Raw genomic sequence first — 20,149 nt, 5'->3', positions numbered from 1 at the left:
GTTGTTTGTCATGCCATCACTCAATAACTGCCACCGTTTCTTTAAGTTTTGCCTTTTATCGCATGATTTGAAACCACACTTATGCTGCACCTTAATTATCTCTTTTCCAGGTTAAATACCCCTAATTCCTTAGTTATTTACATTTACCATGGATTTAAGACCAGTTCTGGTAACATCCTCTGGGTGCTCTGTTGTTTGTCAACGCCCAGAACAAAGCATAATGTCAAAATACTGTCTGATCAGTACAGAGTACTGTGGACTCTACACATAGAACTATAACTTTCCATGGTTTGGATTATCTACTTAAGGAAATCGTGGCTTACTATTGTATCAATCGTATTCATATTCATATTCAATTTATATTCAACTGAAACCTGAAAGTTTATAACATGTCCTGTTGTTAAAAGCAGTCTCTTATCCTATAATTGTACCTAAATGCAAGGCTTTAAAAATATGGAAGTTAAATGTTATTTTGTTGGATTTGACTCATTCTAGTTTTTCCAAATCTCTTTGAGCCTTAAGTCTATGCTCTAGTCCTCTTGGTTTTATACTGCTTAAGACTGTATAGTATTACTCATATGGAAAGAATATTTTATTTACTTATATAGAATGTTATATTTTGGTGTGGCTAATGTAAATGAAATACTTCCAGTTTTATATTAAATACTTCATAGAGCCAGGACACTTAAGGCCAGTTATGAGCTTTCTTATTTAGTTTTTAGGATAAGAAATTTGAAAATAGATGAACATAGTTTATGGAGTTAAAGAAAGAGAAAGCACTGACTCCTCAGAGTACAATGATGCTTGTTGGGATTAGTTTTGGGCCTAATCCGGGAATATCTTGGAGGGAAAAACTTAAATTTAAGCATTGTCTATATAGTTTCTTAAAATTAAGTATTAAACCAATTGTATTGAAATAATTTAAAAGGTTGAAGATGATATTTTCCAACACTTCTGTGAAGAAATTGGTGTGGAAAATATTCGTGAATTTGAGAACAAACATGTTAAACAGCAACAAGAAATTGATCAAAAAAGGTATTTTTACTAAAAGATGTTGGTAAGCAACTTAAAAACATAAATAAATGTAACTATTATTTCATAATTAAATTAATTCTGCCTGAGGTAAATAGCTAGTAAACATTCATAGTCTTATAAAGAGATCTAATTATTTTATTCCATAATTTTTTAAAGAGAGAAAGCATAAATAGACAAGATAAGAGAATGGGGACATAATTACACTCACAGTGGTTATTAAAAGAGTAATAAGACTAATTTACTTAGGGCTATGTATATGTCAATATATGTGGATAAAATTCATAATTTTCAAGAAATAATATATTACCAAGCAAATAATATACCCCAAGCAAGATAGAAAAATCTGAGAAGGCCACTTACCACAGGAAAGGAAAGTAAAAAAGCTTTTACTCACTCCCCCAAATTCACGAGGCATGTCTGGTTTCACACATGAATCATCCCAGCAGACTTTAAAGGCGCATGTAACTTCAATGTTTAAACAAATGTTCAACATTTAAACTGCTTCATAGTGTAGAAGAAGAAGAAACACATGTTTTTATGAAATGAACGTAATATTGATGCCCAGATCCAAAAAGGGACATACACATACAATAAGAAACTATCGGTCAGTTTCACCTGTAAATCACCAAATAAAATAAGGTTAAATAGAAACAAGCAATGTAACAAGAGAAAAACAAAATACCATTATGTAGGGAGGGAGGAGGGCAAAAGGGGTATTAGGCACACATGTGTGGTGATGGATTATAATTAGTCTTTGGATGGTGAGCATGATGTAATCTACACAGAATTCAAAATATATTATGTACATCTGAAAGTTATATAATGCTATAATCCAATGTTACTGCTATAAAAATTAAAATTTAAATTAGAAAAAAAGTTAAAAAAATAAAATTTAAAAAAAAGAATTCGCCAGAGTAGGGGTAAAAATACCATTATATAGTAGACTCCATACCAGAAATAAAAGGCTGCTTCAATATCAGGAGTTATTGCTATAATTTGTCATATTAATGGTAAAGGAGAAAAATCACATGATCAACTCTGTAGTTGATGAAAAAGGCACTGAACAAAAGACAGCATCCATTCTTGATTAAAAATTCTTAAAATGTGAGTAGTTAGATACCTGTGATATGAGAAAATACGTTTAATTCTAAACCAGCATCATGTTTTCAGGGAGTAACACTAGAAGTGTTACTAGTGAAGTCAGAAACAAGAAGAATATTCAATATTAATATTCAGTATTAACTTTATTATTTCCTTCCTTCTACTTTATGATACTAGATTAGAATTTGAGAAACAAAAAACTCGGCTTAATGTCCAACTCGAATATAGTCGCAATCAGCTGAAGAAGAAACTGAATAAGATCAACACATTAAAAGAAACTATCCAGAAAGGTGGAGAAGACATTGATAACCTAAAGAAGGTAGTTAATACTGGGCGGCTGAATTTTAAAGTCATGCAGTAAAAGAATTTTCATTTACTTTCTTCTCCATCCGACCTAACACCGGAAGTTCCTCCTTTACTCTTAGTTCTTAATTGTCACTACCTCTCCAATCCCAATTTTGATGTATAAATAAAGCCTTTCATTTATAATGTCAAAAAAAAACGATGGGTGGCTGAAGTGTCATTGAAATGATGACGTCCTTCATTGATAAACATTGGTTGAGCTCCTGAGGTGTCCTCATAGGATAGAAGGGCGGGGAGCAGGTCTGAGGAGTCCTTGAAGTAAAGTCAGCACAGCTTCGTGAATCATTAGCTGTCAAAGCTGTAGGGAGAGGGCAAAGGGGGGTGTCACGGATGCCTCCTGAGTTCTAACTTAGGCAATTGGTGGAGAGGAGGAACAGGTTAAGGAGAGAAAATTTTGAATCTGTGGAGCTTGAGTTGCCTATGTGCCATCTAGATAGCAATTTCCAGCAGCTAGTTAAAGATTAGGTAGGTGAGAGAAGTCTAGGCTGGTTTATGGGAGTAAATGGAAACACATCTGAAAAGTTGAGACTCCCAAGCAGAGAGGTAGGCAGTGAAGAGCAGTGGAGCAAGAATGGAATTCTGGAAGGAGTGGTCACCTAGGTGATAAAGAGAACCAGAAAGGGTGATAGCATAGAAGCCCAGAGTTTCAGGAAGGAGGAAGTGAGGAAAGTTGTCAAAAAGGTAAAGCCTGGAAAATGTGTTTAATTGCCAACTAAGAGGTGACAGTAGCAAACATTTTCATTGGACAATGGGAACAGAACTCAGATGGCAGCAAGCTGAGGAATGAATCCAAAGTGAAGGAGGAAGGCAGGTAGCAATTACCAATTTCCAAAAAATGTAGAACAATAGTGGGTCACCTTCTATGAGAGAGGTTCAAGCAACACACAGGATAAGGGTTTATCTCGGAATGACTAGTTTGGCTTATTGATAAGATGATCTGTTGACATTATTAGTGTAAAAGATGGTAATGCACAGTGCAAATCACCTCCATTCAGGCTGAGGAAGATTGTCTGCACATTGTAGATGAACTCATGGCGAAGCGGCAGCAACTTAAGGACGTGTTTGTCACTCAGAATTCCAACATTGAGAAAATCCAAGCTCAACTTGAAGAGGATCGGAAGAAGTTTTTGGCTGTTGATAGGTAATTAAGAAGTTTATAAGTTTGAAAGACCATAATAGAGTTTTAAAGATGTTTACCATCAATTCAAAATTTATTATAGGAAGTTTTGTTATTTGAATATGTACCTTTGTTGCTTTTGGTCCCACATCACACCTTTCAAGCATTCTGCTTTGGGAGAAAACCAAGAGAGGTGGTTAGTTACTTACAGTGAATAGTTCTTTTTGGCAGATGAAAACATGGACCTGTATAAAGGGTCCCTTGCCCTAAATCCCCTGGATTCTGGTATCTTGCTGTTGTACAGAGTCTCCCTCTAGTCTGTGTGACAAAGCATAGCAGGTGAGGTATAGAATCTGGAGCCAGACTGCATGGTTCCATGTCTCAGCTCTGCCACTTGCATACTATGCCTTCATTTCCTCATCTGGAAAATAGAGATAATAATAGGGCCTACCTCATAGAATAGTGGTAAGGGTTAAATGAGTGGCTGTTCATGTGGCACATATACCTGGCACATGATGAGCATGTGTGTTTGCGATGATGACAATAGCATTTTGAATCAGCTGGCTTGTTGCACCACAATGTCATCCGCTTTCCTGTGTGATAGACACGACCATAAGTGAGCAGATGAAATGAGCACTCTGTTTTTGCTCAACCTTTTGACATTTTATAATTTTCCTCACTGTTCAAAGACCTTCAGTGTTTCAAGATACAGCCAGAAAGTTCTTTGGCTAAGATTTGTTGTTGTTGTTGTTTGGTCTTGCATTTAGTTTAAACAGAACCACATCTCTCTTTATCTTCATAGTCTTGAAAACCATATAATTCTTAATTTATTTTATTTTATTTTTTGATCCTGTTTTTAGGTCCTTTTTAAAATCCCACATTGTTTCAACTGATAGAACCCACAAGCCCTCATTTAATGTAGAAGGCATTGCGTTAGTGGTAGTGTTAGTAAGAAACACTTTGGCTTATTAGGTGTGTAATGACTTAATTGGTAAGGTATTTCTCTTGCTGAGAAACTGTTGCTCTTGGTTTGAGGTTCTAAAATGTAGAGCTTACATTGAGGGAGAAATGCAACTTGAAAAATTGTACAGATTTAAAGATAAAGTAACTAGAAAGCACTGTACTATTGGTAGCCTGATTAAAATAATAATGTTTATTACTGAAAAACACTCCCTCGAATTAACTAATTACAGTCATGGCCTTTGTCGGGAATGTTAAAGTTTAAATTACAAGCATCAATGAGATATCTCTAGAATTTATAGTACTCATAGGAAAAAATATTTATGTAAATTTATAGCACATACATTTTTCTTCCTTTGTACAACGTTACATAATGAGTAAAATATAACCATTTTTTCATATCTGTGTATTTACAGGGAAGTGGGGAAATTGCAAAGAAAGGCTGTAGTCATTCAAACGTCTCTGGAACAGAAACGGTTAGAGAAGCATAACATGCTGCTTAACTGCAAAGTTCAAGACATTGAAATAGTTCTTTTGTTGGGGTCGTTGGATGACATCATTGACGTGGAGGTATTCTAGCAAATGGTTTTAAAATACATGCAGTGGTGTGGAACTTAGTGTAACGCCCTTTGGTTGCTTAGTGAAATCCCAGCTCTGCAGATTCTCCCTCTGTTCTAAAGCCCCTCTAGAGGCAGAAAAGATATCTCCTCCTGCTAAGAGGGAGAGAAGGCAAAATGGTCATCATTACAGAGGACCAGGCATTTCATGCAGTTCTCTTCACTCTTGCTAATCCATGTTCTTTTAGCTCCACAGAATGAACCAGAGCGTCTTACCTATATATAGATACCCATGAGAAATCAGAGAATTAAAGCTGTTGGCACGTGAAACACTTTGGGGAGATGGTGTTAGCCACAGTGAACCGTAGGCAGTGTGCAAGCGGCAAGTGGCCCACTGGCATGAGCACTGCCCTGTACTCTTTTAACGTTGTACATGGTGTGTGGAGGGGTCTTGCTCTGCACCTTCACCAACGATTCGAGGTGGTTCTCAGAAGAAACATGCCTCACTGAGTCTCTCCAGGTGGCGAGAGTGCAGGGGGAAGCAAAAATGGACCCCCATGGACCCCCAAGGGATTAGAAGATAAAACCAAGGTCCACTAATGGTGAACATTTCTCTGTCTGCCTTTTTTCTTTCTTTCTCACCCCATTTGTATTACACAGTGCTCTTTACATTGGTTGGAAGTATACGCCCTTAGTTCTGTCCTTCATTTAGGAAAGATATGACTGTACATTCAGAAAGACTGTCTTACTATTAGCTAATGCAGAAGATGGTGAAAATAGTTATTTGTTTTGCCTCTCAAGTCATCTCTGAGCTTTTACTGCGTACGTTAGTATATCTCTTTTCTCTGCTCCCCCTGCTACGTCCTTCCTCCCCCCATTTCTACTCTGCCCTCAGACAGTCAGAAATCCATTCAGTTCCATCATGTTTTCCACTCCACAAGAAGTCTTCAGTCCTTGGATTGTTCCAACTGAAGTATCTATAAAACAATTTTTCTTTTCCTAATATTGACCACTTCTTATAGCATAATTCTAGTATAATATTTTCCTCAAAAAGTCTTTGTCTTTTTTCTCTGTTTTGGCAGAGATTACATTCCAGATAGGAGGTAAGGAAAGGAGAAAACCATTTCCGGGCCACAAGTGACATAAACCCAACTCAGATGATTCTAAGGCGGGTATTGGGGGAAGGGGTAAAGGGATAGGGCTGGAATGGAAGTGGTCTCACGCATGACTCAGTCCAGGAATTTGGGCACTGCCAAGAACTCTTTCTGGTTCGGTATATACTGGCTTTATTCCTTCAGATCAGCTTTCTCCATGAGGCTGCAGCTGTAACCACTAGCTTTGACCAGAGGGGAAAGAGAGCTCTCCCTCCCCTCTCTGTTAGAAAAATCCTGGGAAGAACTCGGCTTGGCTCATTCTGGGTCACGTGTACACTTTTGTGGGTGCAGAGAGAGAGTGAAGAGAAGGATCTGTTAACAGCAGTAGATGGGAGCGGAAAAACAACTCTCACTATACTATAGAAAGAAATAGAAAGTCTGTTTAAAAAGGAATGAAATTTTAGAAGAGATTTCTTATAGAATAGACTAGAGGAGGGAGCGATTTTAACAGCTGACATCTAAGTGAATGTTGTTGGTCAAGTATTCATGCTACTGCTTTGGTCCCATTTTCTTTCAAAAGTATATTCCAACATGCCTACCATGTTGTGAAATTGTTTACTTCTTTATTAGCATGAATGTGAAATTGTTTACTTCTTTATTAGCTTGAAAGACTTTCATATTCATGGTGGGGTATTTCAAAGCAGGTATTAAGACCTTAAGCTGGCTTAATAATGAATCATTGTCTAAAAAGAAAAAGTGGTAGTTCTGCTCCACTGTGTGCTTGTCAAGCCACACTGGAATATTGCATTCACTTTTTAAAGCATGATGCTTTTTAAGAGTAAAGTGTCTGGGATAGTGAAAAGGACCAGACCATACCGTGCTGAGAAGAGAAAGCTTGGGGAATATGACCATTCTTCTCCAGTAAAAGAAGTGTGTCATAGAAGGAGGATCACACTTGTTCTTCCTGGTCCTGAGGGGGATTCTCGGGTTCGTGGCATGGAGTGCACGGAGTCCGATTTATTTTGCTAGGGAACACTTTGTATTTGAAAGATGGAGGGCCTCTAGTGGTGAGTTCTCCGACTGGAATTGATTAAGCCTGTCAAGTAGTGGCTATGTAATGGGGATACTGTACAAGATATTCTATAAAGCCCAGAATAGAAAAGGCGTTAGGTATAAATTGTCTCTCTCCGGAGGGCTGAACAAGGATCGCTGAGTAGAGTTAATTGTCTGACAACAGTTGTTGTAGGCGTAATTGTCTTTCAACAATGAGGTAGAACCTGAGATTTCTCTTCCATTGGAGATACTCAGATAGAGGGTAAGTTACCTACACCTGCCAGTGTTACTGTAGAAGACTCTTACATTGTGGGGGAAACTAGATCACTGGTTCCCAAATCATACTATACACGTGAAGCATCTGGAGATCTTGTTGCCTAAGAGTCTGCATTTTTAATGGCTCCCAGCTGAGGCCCACTGTTGCTGGCCTGCAGACCACACTTTGAATAGCAAGACACCAGATGACTCATATAGAAGCTTAATATAAAATATGATGTCAAATTACATAAATAGGAATCGTGAGATTCAGGAATTCAGTGTTACATTTTGTGTCCAAGTTCAACTTCTATGTGAACTGTTTTAACATATGTATATTACATAAATTTAATTCCAAAAATAGTTTCACATGAGTTTGTTTCAGTTGAGACTATCTAGAAAGGAGTGAGTAACAAAGGGTTTTTTCCTCTTAATTTGTGAGTCTTGGTTTTTGGTATCAGCATTACACCAAAGGCCAGCCTACAATTGAATAAGTGCTCATTTATTTGTTCCTTCTCTCCTGTTCCTTCCTTCATGCAGAGTGATATATTGAAATTCAAATCTATGCTGTCAGTCATTGCACTTGGCACCGAGAATACAGCAGTAAATAAAACTGCCAAAAATCCCTTCCTTCACATTCTGGTGAGGAAGAGATAGGCACACAAACAAAATGGTAAACAAAAACAATATTTATGTATTTGGTAGTGATAGAGGCTAAAGAAAGAATAAAGCAGGAGGGGGAATAAAGAGTATCAGTGGTGGGGAGTTGGCAATCTTAGATGGAGAGGCCATGGATTGCCTGAGAGAAGGTAGCCGGTAAGTAGAGGAGGAGAGAGATGAAGTGATGCAGACAGCTAGGGGAAGGTTGTCCAGGCAGAGGGCAGTGTGCCGGCCCTGAGGTGGACATGTGCCTGCTCTGTTCAAGGAGGCCAGTGTGGTTGGGGCAGAGTGAGTCCAGGGGAGACTGACGCAAAATGAAGTTAAAGGGGTGACAGAGGCCCAGATCCCTTGGGCCAGATCAGCATGGCCTTGCCCTTTAACGCAAGGATTTTAACTCTTAATCCGAGTGAGATAGCAATCAACTGAAAGGCTTGGGGCAGACGGATGAGTAGAGGTCACCATTTCAGATAACAAGGAAAGGGCTTCACATGTTTTTCAGTTGGGAACTGAAGCAGAAAGCACCCAGGCAACAATTGATATATATGAAAAAGAAGAAGCCATTGAGATAGACTACAGCTCCCTAAGAAAGGATTTGAAGGTAATTGAAAGATTTCTGTTGTTTATGACTAACTCACAGTAATATTGAATATTTAAATACTGCAGAATAATTTTTAGATGCTAGAGCATAAGTTTAGGGAAAAAGTAGATTTCCTAATGGTTTTTGGAGAAATAGTGTAAATAGGTCACTTCTTAAAATGTTTATATCAGTATTTCTTGCTATGTGTTCTGTAAAACGCTAGTACCGTGAAAATATCTTGCCAAAGAAGAAAAGTTTCTGTGATCAGCCAGTTTTTTGAAAGACTCTTTTCTTGGAGATTCACAATGAATGTTGAAGTCTTTGAGAAGTCCTGAAATAGACAAAAGTAGCCAAGATACTCTAGCAACCTGATTTTGCCCTGTCACTGTCCCAATGAGATACCCTCAGTAGGTGACAGATCCTTCACACCTGCAGAGCAGCCTTGGAATCCAGCCTCATGGTCTCCTTCATTTAGCAGTTCTGGCTGTTTCTCAGTCACCCACACAGCCATACATTTCTTTGTGTTTTGACTTCGTCCTTAGGCTGCTTCTCTCATGAGAGCAAAATGACCATAGCCATTCCACACAACCACAACCTTCAGAGAAGAGAGAAGCTGCCTTTTTCAGTGGTGCTATTCTTAAGATTGAAGAAAGAGCTTTCCCAGGAAGCTCCAGCAATTGTCCCCTCATCGCAGTTACCTGAATTGGCTCACATGTTCATTCCTGACCAATCACTGTTAGGGATGGGGGTACATTTGTCTTAGACCAAGCAGGCTATCTCACCCCAGGTACCTGGCACTCATGAGGCAGGAATGGTCAAACTTGGGCTCTGTTAGAAAGGAGGAAATGGAGAATAGATGCCGAGTAGCGATATTCACCACATATTTTAATTTCTTATGTTCTTAGTATATTTTATTAGATTTGTTGGGCTCTTTGATTGTATTTGTGGTATCTTTTGGCAATCAGAAAGAAGCTTTTGTCTTTTCTATAGTCTGTTTCGTGCTTTCATATTTAGAAAGTCCTTCCCCACCTCACTACTGAATAAATATTTTCTTCCTGTTTACAGCTTTCTTTTGTTTTCATTTATCTATTTGATTCACCTGAAATTTGTTTTAGTATATGTAATGAGGTGACATTCTGTTTTTTAAAAATTAGCTAAGTTAACCGATTTACTCAACATTTTTCAAATAATTCTCTTCCCATCTAAATCAAAATGTCACCTTTATCCTGTATTAATTAACCCCCTCTGAGAGGTCAAGAAAGTTTTCCTGGAAGCTCATGCCTATACCACTTTTTCCCTCCTTCCTCACTTAAGTTCGTTCTCTTCATCCTTCAGGTGTCAGCTTCAGTGTTATCCCTCCAGATGGGCTAGATCCCTTCCCCCTGCCCTGTAGTGCCCCTGCTTGCCTGTTAGAGTCTTCATACTGTCGTAAATGCCAGTTTACGTCTGACTTCCCTATGAGCTCTTTAAGGGCAAGGACAGAAGAGTTCTCATGATTGAATCCTCGGTGTCTAATACATAATAGATGACCAATATTTAATGAATGAGTAAATGAAGGTTACATAGGAGTCGTTGCTTTTTAGCCAGAATTAAGAAATATGGAGGTGAAGCATGTTCCAAGAAAGCAGCGTCTATTACACTAGAGCCATGAAAGAACACAGTGGAGCAAGAAGACACAAATAGTGTGGCCTCCCTGCATTTCAGACTCAGAGAGAGCTTCAAGGGAGGGAGGGAGTAGATGTGGAGGGAGTGGGGCAGGGGCCAGATCCTGAAGGCCCTGTGCCTAATAACCTTAGCAGTTTGGATCTAAAAGGCATGCCAGTCATTGCTGTTCTTTACCAATAATAGGCTCTACAATCCGATAACGAAATCGAGGCCCACCTTAGACTCCTGCTGCAGCAAGTCGCATCCCAGGAAGACGTCCTGTTGAAGACAGCGGCCCCAAACCTGAGAGCCGTGGAGAACCTAAAAACTGTCAGAGACAAGTTTCAGGAGTCCACAGATGGTGAAATTGAGCTTTAGTTGTTAGCAAGATCATATGCATGGGTGTTAGGGGTTTTGATTTCTGTAACACTTACCAACAATCCCCCCTTGATTGTGCCTTTGTTTTTAATATAGATTTTTCTCTATTGTCTTATATTAATGCATACTTTTAATACTGAATGACTACTTGCTTTTGAAAAGTGTTCTGCTTTAATTTAAAAACAGGTGTATTGTTTATTTTAGAACAGGCATTTCTTCATAGAGCATAATAGGCATATTAGATACTCTGTCAGAACTTGCCATTATTACTTAAAAACTAACCCTTCTAGAAAAAGGGCTTATCAATTGTAAGAGCCATGGTCTTGGAATTAATCATAGTTGAGGTATTTTGAAGGTAGATTTTACTCAAGACAACCAAACTCAAAATCCAATTTATTAAAATATTTTATGCTTTAAAGCTGAAATAAAAGAAGCCCCTCAGTGGTCTCCAAAATAAAGAATATTGATTCTCTCTTAGCTTTTGAGGCCAGCAGAAAGGAAGCCAGAATGTGTAGGCAAGAGTTTGAACAGGTGAAAAAAAGGAGATATGATCTTTTCAGCCAGTGTTTTGAGCACATCTCAATCGCAATTGATCAAATCTACAAGAAGCTCTGCAGAAACAACAGTGCCCAAGTATGTATTTTTCACCCACAAATTTGAGTGGGAACATTGTGTTATCACTGGTAATTTTTTCTGGTAGTAAATAACCCACCATGTTGTTTGAGTGGCCCATTTCTGGGGCAGAGTCAGCTCACGAAGATTGGTTATCATGACCTGTGTTCTAGATCCCACTCACTCCACCGCTGGCCAGCCTGGACAAGTCAGATCTCTCTGGTCCTGTTTCTTCATCTGAAAAATGAGTGGGTTAGACATCTGGTTTCCAAGTTCTCTTCAGTTCTGAAATTGTGTTGTCTGGTACTAATTTGATTTTATAGAACTGCCAGTGGTCTCTGCAGTTAAATTAGGGTAATGAAGAGGATCTTGGGAAGTGGTTGCTCTGGGGTCTGTGGAGTTGACCAGAGTAACAAAGGAGAGGGAAAGAACTAAAGGCAGGAGTCAAATCCAGCTATATCCCTATGTGATAGTCTCTTTGCTGTGACCATTCCCCATTCCATTATCAATATCCCTAGCAAGTACTGTGGAATTGACTATGGAATAAAGATGTAGATCGGATCTTATATATCTGCTTTTACCTCTTTCTTCTGGTGGTCTTTTATGACTGAGAGGTGATCCTGGATCAGATATTTAGAATTTCACTGGAAAATTATTTATTTATTTTCGGACTAAAATAAACCCCATTAACTTCCTGAGGGTAAGATTCATCTCTGTAGCTACAGTACCTGGCCCATAGTAGGTGTTCAGTAAATATTTGATGAATGGACCAATGAGTGAATTGAATGAAGACTTTTTTTTAAGATTGTAGCGTGTGCTGCTGAGGTTTGAATGGCAGTCTGGTGGGAAGACCTGACCCTTGATGTCTGTAAGAATCTTTTCCCTCTTCTCCCACCCAGACAAGCCTGTTTTCTGTGATTACATGTAGAGCTAAATACATTATTTATTGATGTTTGAAATTTCCTAATTGCTTTTCTGATACTGCTAAATAAATAACATGTGTTTCAGGCATTTCTTAGCCCAGAGAACCCAGAAGAGCCTTACCTGGAGGGAATTAGCTATAACTGCGTGGCCCCAGGCAAACGGTTCATGCCAATGGACAATTTGTCAGGGGGAGAAAAGTGCGTGGCAGCTTTGGCTCTCCTGTTCGCTGTGCACAGGTAAGGTCACAATGGGCTGTTCGGTTCTGTATCAGGGCAGAAACCAAATGGACCTTCCTACAGAAGATTCGTTAATTCCTTGTCTTTAGTTATATTTAACTATGTCATACAAGACTCTTTCTTCAGCCAGGCAAGTCAGCTTACGCTTTAGGCCTATAAGAATTTAGACAGCAAATCTAAGAAAGAAGTCTTGGACAGGTTTTCATTCAATTTCTGTTATTATCAGTAGCTACTAATATTCCAGCTTTATAGAAAAGAAAGAAGAAAAATAAATATTTTGAATGGCCAGAACTGACATCACAATTGCCAAAAAACAATGACAAACCCAAATAAAACAAAAACATCCAACTTGCATATTATTTTCCTAGCCTGTATTCAGAGATCTGCTATTTAGTAAGAAATGTAAAGCAAAGTATTTCTTCTGAAAAAAATGTTTAGCCTCATTTCCACTGATGATGGTAGCACTGTTTGTTTGTAAAGTAAATCAAGAAATAAGAAGTTAGCTAAAATTAAGGCAATTAAATTTCAACATTCAATGCATTAGATGAAGATCTAAGGTGTAGATAATACTGCCTTTCTATTTTCATAATCAGGAAGATCAACATAACAGTTGTACAGCTAGTCTCAAGAAGGAAAAGGAATATGCCACTACAGGAAGGGAGAAGGAAATACCATCGATTCAGGGGAGGCAGGAGTCTAACCATGAGGCTGTCTTGAGTAAATCTTAGCAGAATGAGACTATTGCTAGGTGTTGTTTCCATCCATTTATTTAATAGATACTTATTAAATATGTACTATGTGTCAGATGGCATTATAGGCATTAGAGAGACAGCAGTGAACAAAACAACATCCCTGCCTCAAAGGTACTTCATTTTAGTTGGGGAGAAAGACGATAAATAAGATATATTAGTAAAGAAATTCTCCAATATACAGACTATTAGAAAGTGACAGATGCTAAAGAGAAAAAATTAAATCAGGGAATGGAGATAATAAGTAGCAGGGAGGGGTTTGCAATATTAAAGAGTCTTCCATGAAGGCCTGTTTGCGAAGGTAACATTTGAGCATAGATTTGAAGGAATTAAGGGAACAAGTCATGGGGATAGCTAAGGGAAGAAAGTTCTAGACTTGAGAAATACCAAATGCAAAGGCCCTGAGGCCAGAGTGAGCCTGGACTTGTGGAAAATAGACTGCACACAGCAGTGGCAGGCACAGGGTTAGGAAGCCATTGTAGCAGTCCCGGTGAAAGATGGTGACGAGTGGGACCAGGGCTGAGTCAGGGATGACTCGGTGAGTTTTGGCCTAATCGACTAGAGTGATAAGAGCTGCTGCTACCTGAGACGGAGAGGACTACAGGAGGGAAGAGCTTTGCAGGGGCAGGTGAGGAGTTCGATTTTGGATGAGTTTGAGCTGGTTATTAGACACTCACGTGGAACTGAGTAAGCCGTTGGATGCGTGAGGCAAGAGTTCAGAATTGTCACTGGAAGCGTGGGAGGCATCAATATACGGATGGCGTTTAAAACCTTGAGATCACGTGAAATCGCAAGGGAGCTAATTAGATGGAGGAGCACTCTAAGCATTGAGCCTTGAGGGCACTGCAGTGTTAAGAAGTTAGAAAGATGAGGAGGAGTTGGCAGAAGAGACAAGGAAGGAACAGTGGGTAAGATGGGGGAGTGGACCCTGTCATCCTTGATCTCAGAGGACCACCTGCAAAGGTCATGGGATGCAGACTGAGAACTGAGCACTGGATTTAGCAACACAGAGGTCATTGGTGACCTCAACAAAAGCATCCAAAGGGACGTATCTTATTCGTTCTGAATACTGTTAATCTTGTTGTCCAAGTCTTCGTAAAGCAAATAGAAAGTTGTAGCTTACTTGATTGTAATTTTTTTCTAGTTTTCGGCCTGCTCCATTCTTTGTTTTAGATGAAGTGGATGCAGCCCTGGACAATACTAACATTGGCAAAGTAAGTTTCTTTCTGCATTTAATTTCTAATAGAATGTATACAGTTCAAGGATCATGTTGTGGTCAGAAGGCAGTTTACCCCGAACAGAGAGTTTGTTTGATAATTGCTGATTAAAAAGCAAATCTAAGTTAAATGACTAAAAACCAGATGATTCAGGGTAGTAATTTTCATTCAAGGTTGTGGGGACCCTGCACGAGTTGTTGGGGAATTGATACTGGGAGTCAAGTGAGGATCACTGTACCTGATCCACAGCATTGCTGCAGGGCAGCTCGCTTCTCCCCAGAATTAGATACTGGGACCTAGAGAATCTCCAATGGTAAGCACCCAGGCAAACAGGACCAAATTAGTTGTTTACAAAGTCCAAAACTACCATCTCTAAATAAAATTCCAAAGGAATTAGAGTTCAAAAGTCTGCCCCCCCATTCATTTATTAAAATTTATCCAGTCATTTACAGCACTTGTACGTGGTCCTGTTTTCAGTATTTGAAACAATGAGGCAACTAAGGAAACAGGTTAACTCTTGAGAGTTCAATTTCGAGTCAGCCTTAGAGATCAATGCCTGGCTATACCAGGCTACTGGGAGACGGGCTCTCAGGCTGGCCACATATCTTGACTGGAAATTTTCGACATGAGAGTGAGGTCAGCTACGGAAGCATGACCAAAGGACGGAGGCAAACACTGGCAGTGCCCATCACTGCCCAGGGGTGGGACAGCTCCTGCCTGCAGATTCCCGGGGTCGTGGTCCTCCTGCCAGAGCCATCCATATTTGGAGATGGATGAATTTGACTCCTGGTTCTGATTCCAGGCACATCCATCTTCCAGAAATGACTGGGCTTTGCATTTACAGCTGCTTACAAGGAGGCTGCTCTGGTCATGATGACAGAAATATTTCTCACTATTAATTGGTAAATTGGCATTCTGGTTTATACCCTAGTCTTATGAGCCTGGGTAACGAGCCCGCCCCTGAGAGATGCATTCACTCTTGGGGCGCCGCCCTGGCAGGTTCTATTTCTGGAGCTGACCTCCCTGATTTCTGACTCTGTTGAGTCTCATGTGAAGTACCTGGGAGTCAGGGAACTTTCAGCAGCTTTACCCTGAGGTACCTTCTTTTGGCTTGAATGTCATCTTTCAACATTTCCCAAATTGTATTCATCTAACCCAAATCTCTCTCAGACCCTGCTTACTGAGCATGTCACAGTGTTGAAAATTTAGCACATCAACTCCATATCCACAAAATTTAAAAACAAAACAAATCCCCAGGCCCTTGAACATTGTAGAGGACGGGCAAGAGCCACATTCTGTGAGCTGCCAGAGACTTTCAGGTAACTGGGGGAAGGAGAAGAAAACATAGGAACAAAAGAAAAGCTTGATTTCCCTCTTCTGAATGTCAGCCAGTATGCGTCAGCTAGCTGGACTCCACGGCCCGACTCACTGGGGAGAAGTCTCCCCTAGGAGGCTAATATTGGCCCTTTGTAGCCCGTATTCTCTGTGTGCTGCTGGGGGAGGGATCTGTCTTTGTGGACTGGCTCTTTTCTCAGTAGCATTTAAGGTATCTATATGTTCTAGAAAAACTTAGATGTTTGTATTAGTACCATCTTCAGGTACTAGGTCTTAAGACTCTTCTCCATTGGCACCCATCCTATGTATTAAAAACCTAACTTCTGGCTTCCCTTTGAGATTTATATTCCTGGCACTCTATTGCTGAATTAAGTATAAGCAGTTAGGTAGTATGAGCAACGATGCAGTAGCGTCCACTCCCTCTTGTGATCAGGTGCCCAACATTTATCACGGTAAACTCTCCCAGCAAAATGCATGCCTTCCGTCTTTGCTTCTATACATCTTCCATTCCTATCATCTCAAGACTGTTTAGTCCTGTATCGTAGCGGCTACTGCTGCCTCTAATGCCGGATCCCTTCTATGAATTCAGCCTCTTAGCCACAAGCAGCTTTCCTCCACTCTCATCATTCACCTCAGCCAGTGACTCATTTCTCAACTGAAGCTGCCATTTCTGCTTCTGAAGTTTGTGTCCTTAGTATCTTGGGTGCAGTCAGGACCAATCCACATGGAGAAGACCCACTCCAGGCCTGCAGAGATTTAGGGGGTTGGCAAGTATCTTGTTAAACTGTGGTTTGAGTCTAAGTTCTCTGTCACTCTCCAAGTTCTGAGTGGGGCCTGTTCGCCAAGACCCATTCCTGTCCAGAACCCAGTTTGTTCTTCTCATTCCTTGGAACTGAGCTTCCTGAAGGAGCCATTGAATTCCCCTTTAACCAAATGACTTGATTATGGATTATGAACATATATAACTGCCATATTCTTCCCAGCTTCAGGCTGTGAGTTGGCAGAATAGGAAGTTGGAAGTTTAAACACCAGTCTTTCTTCACCCTCATGAAATATTTGATTGTTCGTCTTTGTTTTATCTTGTGATAAACGTTGATTGTATAGTCATGATAGTTTCGTAAATTAAAGCTTTATTCTTAAAAATAGTCAAAGTTTTAGATCATAGATTTAATGAGGCTTGTCCTTTTTTACTAACCTCTTATTTTAGAATCTGAGCTATTTCCATTTCTGCAATTGTAGTGGATTTGCTGCATTACCAGAAAGGCAAGTTAAGTGCCTTGTCACCTAAAATGGGCGGGTTCAGAGATGCAGAAGCACTGTCCCCAGAGCCCAGAAACGAGGCCTTTCCTTGTGGTGAAAGGTGTGCTTTTTCTGTCTTTGCAGGTATCGAGTTACATCAAAGAGCAGACTCAAGAACAGTTTCAGATGATAGTCATTTCCCTGAAAGAGGAGTTCTATTCCAAAGCCGACGCGCTGATAGGCATCTATCCGGAGGTGAAGACCGGGGGAAGGGAACAGGAGTCCCGAGGCGGCCGCACGTTCCAAGGGGGTCTGCGGATACTCCTTCATTTCTGCAGTGGATCAGTATAGGCTTAAGTGATTTTTTTAAATCAAATAAGATTTAAAAGTAACTCAAATATTTTTCTATAGCAGTACAGAGATTTAAGATATATTTTAAGTGAAAAAGCAAATCTAAAATTGCAGAACAGTAAATTGGATAGTTTTGTTTGTAAAATAATAGTACTCATGAACTGACCCAGAATGACTGTTACCACTGCATTTCCTATTTCTGTAATGTTTGACTGTTTTAGGCAGAAACAAATGCACTGGGGAAGAACTAACAAGGACCATTTATCTTCCAAAAGTTCCAGAAGAAAAACAAATTGACTAGAGTTCCAAGTTGTTCAGTAACTTTTAGAATTCGAACGCACCTTTCTTAAGCTGTTCACCTTACTCGAGCTAATGGACTAGGGCAACTAACTCCAATCATTCAGTTTTTGGACAGTTAGGTTTCACTTTCCTTTAAGCTAAGATAAAAATTAATTTCCCTTTCTGTGCCCACAGAATGTTAGGGAACCACTGGAATATGCTGCAGGAGAGAAACAGAAATTCTCAGACCAGTGTAGGGGAGGGAAAAATCATTTTCCCTCTGGCCATCTTAGGTTCTCTGGCTGGGGCCCTGTCAATGAGACTGGCAAAAGACAGATTAGCAAGAGAAAAACAGACAGTAATTTTATTAACACGTGCATCACGCATGGACACATGGGCGCACCCAGCAATGAGAAACCCAAAGGGGTGGCTAGAACTCGGGCTTATATGCCGTGTTAGGGTAAAATAAGAAAAAGGGTTTGTGGCTTCTGAGGGGAGGCAAGTGATGGGAAGGTGACCAGGAAGAGTTTGATACGCAAGGGGTGTTTGTCAGGTTAGCCGTGCAGAGTCAAGCAGGTGCCTCCTCCACTGACGAGAGTGGAGGAGGGTGTCATCTTTTACATAAATGTAAATCTCCTTTACAAAAGGAAGACTTGTGCCCAGTTTTTAGAGCTTTTCCTGCGTCGGCTGGTTCTCAGTAGTCTTTAGCTCAAAGCAGTCTAGATGCCAAAGAGGTGTATTTTGGGGTGGCATATACTGGTACCCTTCACCAGATAATACAAAAATTAATAAATAAAACTGGTGTAAATGCAATTGATATACCTTTTTAGATGGCTGTAAGGTTTTTTTTTTTTTGAGGAGGAGGATTAGCCCTGAGCTAACTGCTGCCAATCCTCCTCTTTTTGCTGAGGAAGACTGGCCCTGAGCTAACATCTGTGCCCATCTTCCTCTACTTTATATGTGGGACGCCTGCCACAGCATGGCTTGCCAAACGGTGCCATGTCCGCACCCAGGATCTGAAGCGGTGAACCTGGGGCTGCTGAAGCAGAACAGGAGTGGAACATGTGAACTTAGAACCACTGTGCCACCAGGCCAGCCCCAAGGAGGTTCCTTGTTAAATACAAATCCAGACTTAGTAACAGCCATTATTTTCATTTAATAACATTTTTTTCCTAAGTAGAGGAAGTGACTTAACCGTCTTCTCTCCATTTCAGCAAGATGACTGCATGTTCAGCCGAGTTTTGACCCTAGATCTTTCTCAGTATCCAGACACTGAAGGCCGAGAGAGCAGCAAGAGACAGCGCGAGTCCCGTTAGGACCTCAAGGGCCCTGGCACAGCTGCCAGCTATAGGAGCCAACAGGACAGTCACATAGTGTCAGGTGAACCATTGTTTAGTACTCACGTTAATGTTCGAACAGCTCTTCAATAACAAACTCCTGGAGCGAGAAGACAGCCCGTGTGCCGTTACAGCGTAATGGTTACCAGCCAAAGATGCTGCAGCTCACTTCCCCGGAAGGGAGTTCAGACCCCGTTCCAGTACGCCAAGTTTCCTGTGAGAGTTAGCTTTGAACGAGTTTTTACTTTTCATTTTTTTTAAAAAAAAGGGTACAATTTTGTGCCATAGTTTTAACTTCTATTTTGAAAGCCAGTCAGAAAAATTTTGACTTCCGCATCTTCTCCCTGACCTTGCCTTGTACTTTTAAGTAATCTTTAAGGGAAACTCTTGGTTTCTAAATATACTAGTTATAGGGTGTTGAACCTGAGTTTTATGGGAAATTATTTTAGAGAAACTAATGTTAATATTGAAAGTATCAATAAAACATAAATATTCTGTTTTCAAATGTCTCCAATCTAAAATTTTAGAAACTAAAAAAATTTTAAAGTGAAATTGAATTGTCTGCTTCAATGCAATCTAAATTTTTCTAAATGGAATTTCCGTTAAGAAGGAAATATTGAAGAACACAGGCTTTCCCAAGTAGCAACTGAGTTCTTCCCTAAATACACTGTTAGGGTAGGAAGGTAAGCTGGCAGCTTTTCCATGCTACTTCATGTCCGTTTCCCAACGCAATGAAAACTTCTAAGGTGCCGGCGCTCTTGTACTTAAGACGGCTTTGGGCCCAAGTGCTAACCAACGAGGAGCCTCCTGAAGTAATGGAATTGCTCTTGAACACTCATTGTTTCAGGTAAAGAAAATGCACCCTAAGAAACAGATTAAGTCACAGAAGCCTTGCCCCCTGCCCTCCCCCAGCTCGTCGCTATGAACTGTAGATAGCAGAAGCCACTGTCGTTATCCTTTGTTCCTTTTTCTACTCCTGCAGTCCCATCTAAATCACCAACTTCCTCTGCCTCAAAAGACATCAACTTAATATTGAAATGTCCCTTTAGTGCCACATGAGCTCAGTGTAGACCCTT

The 20,149-nt window shown here is 40.1% G+C and overlaps 1 protein-coding gene across 3 annotated transcripts in view; it reads left to right on the top strand.

Annotated features, from left to right (window-relative positions):
• Nucleotides 1-19,578, top strand: part of SMC1B (structural maintenance of chromosomes 1B) — a 76,883-nt gene extending 57,305 nt beyond the window's left edge. For 2 of the 3 annotated variants that reach the window (XM_070600427.1, XM_008543171.2), the window contains 11 exons: nt 929-1,035; nt 2,314-2,455; nt 3,495-3,640; nt 4,993-5,146; nt 8,695-8,793; nt 10,621-10,777; nt 11,273-11,427; nt 12,415-12,566; nt 14,460-14,529; nt 17,251-17,361; nt 18,951-19,578. In XM_070600427.1, the coding sequence (XP_070456528.1) occupies nt 929-1,035; nt 2,314-2,455; nt 3,495-3,640; nt 4,993-5,146; nt 8,695-8,793; nt 10,621-10,777; nt 11,273-11,427; nt 12,415-12,566; nt 14,460-14,529; nt 17,251-17,361; nt 18,951-19,052 (1,395 nt within the window). In that variant the 3' untranslated portion in view covers nt 19,053-19,578. The remainder of the gene's footprint in view (nt 1-928; nt 1,036-2,313; nt 2,456-3,494; nt 3,641-4,992; nt 5,147-8,694; nt 8,794-10,620; nt 10,778-11,272; nt 11,428-12,414; nt 12,567-14,459; nt 14,530-17,250; nt 17,362-18,950) is intronic. The other variant, XR_011534780.1, reaches the window with a different exon arrangement.
• The last annotated feature ends 571 nt before the right edge of the window (nt 19,579-20,149 follow it).

The sequence above is a fragment of the Equus przewalskii genome, chromosome 29 (genome assembly GCF_037783145.1).
Source record: "Equus przewalskii isolate Varuska chromosome 29, EquPr2, whole genome shotgun sequence".
Lineage (NCBI taxonomy): Eukaryota > Metazoa > Chordata > Mammalia > Perissodactyla > Equidae > Equus > Equus przewalskii.
This window is presented reverse-complemented; position numbering and strand designations above follow the sequence as displayed.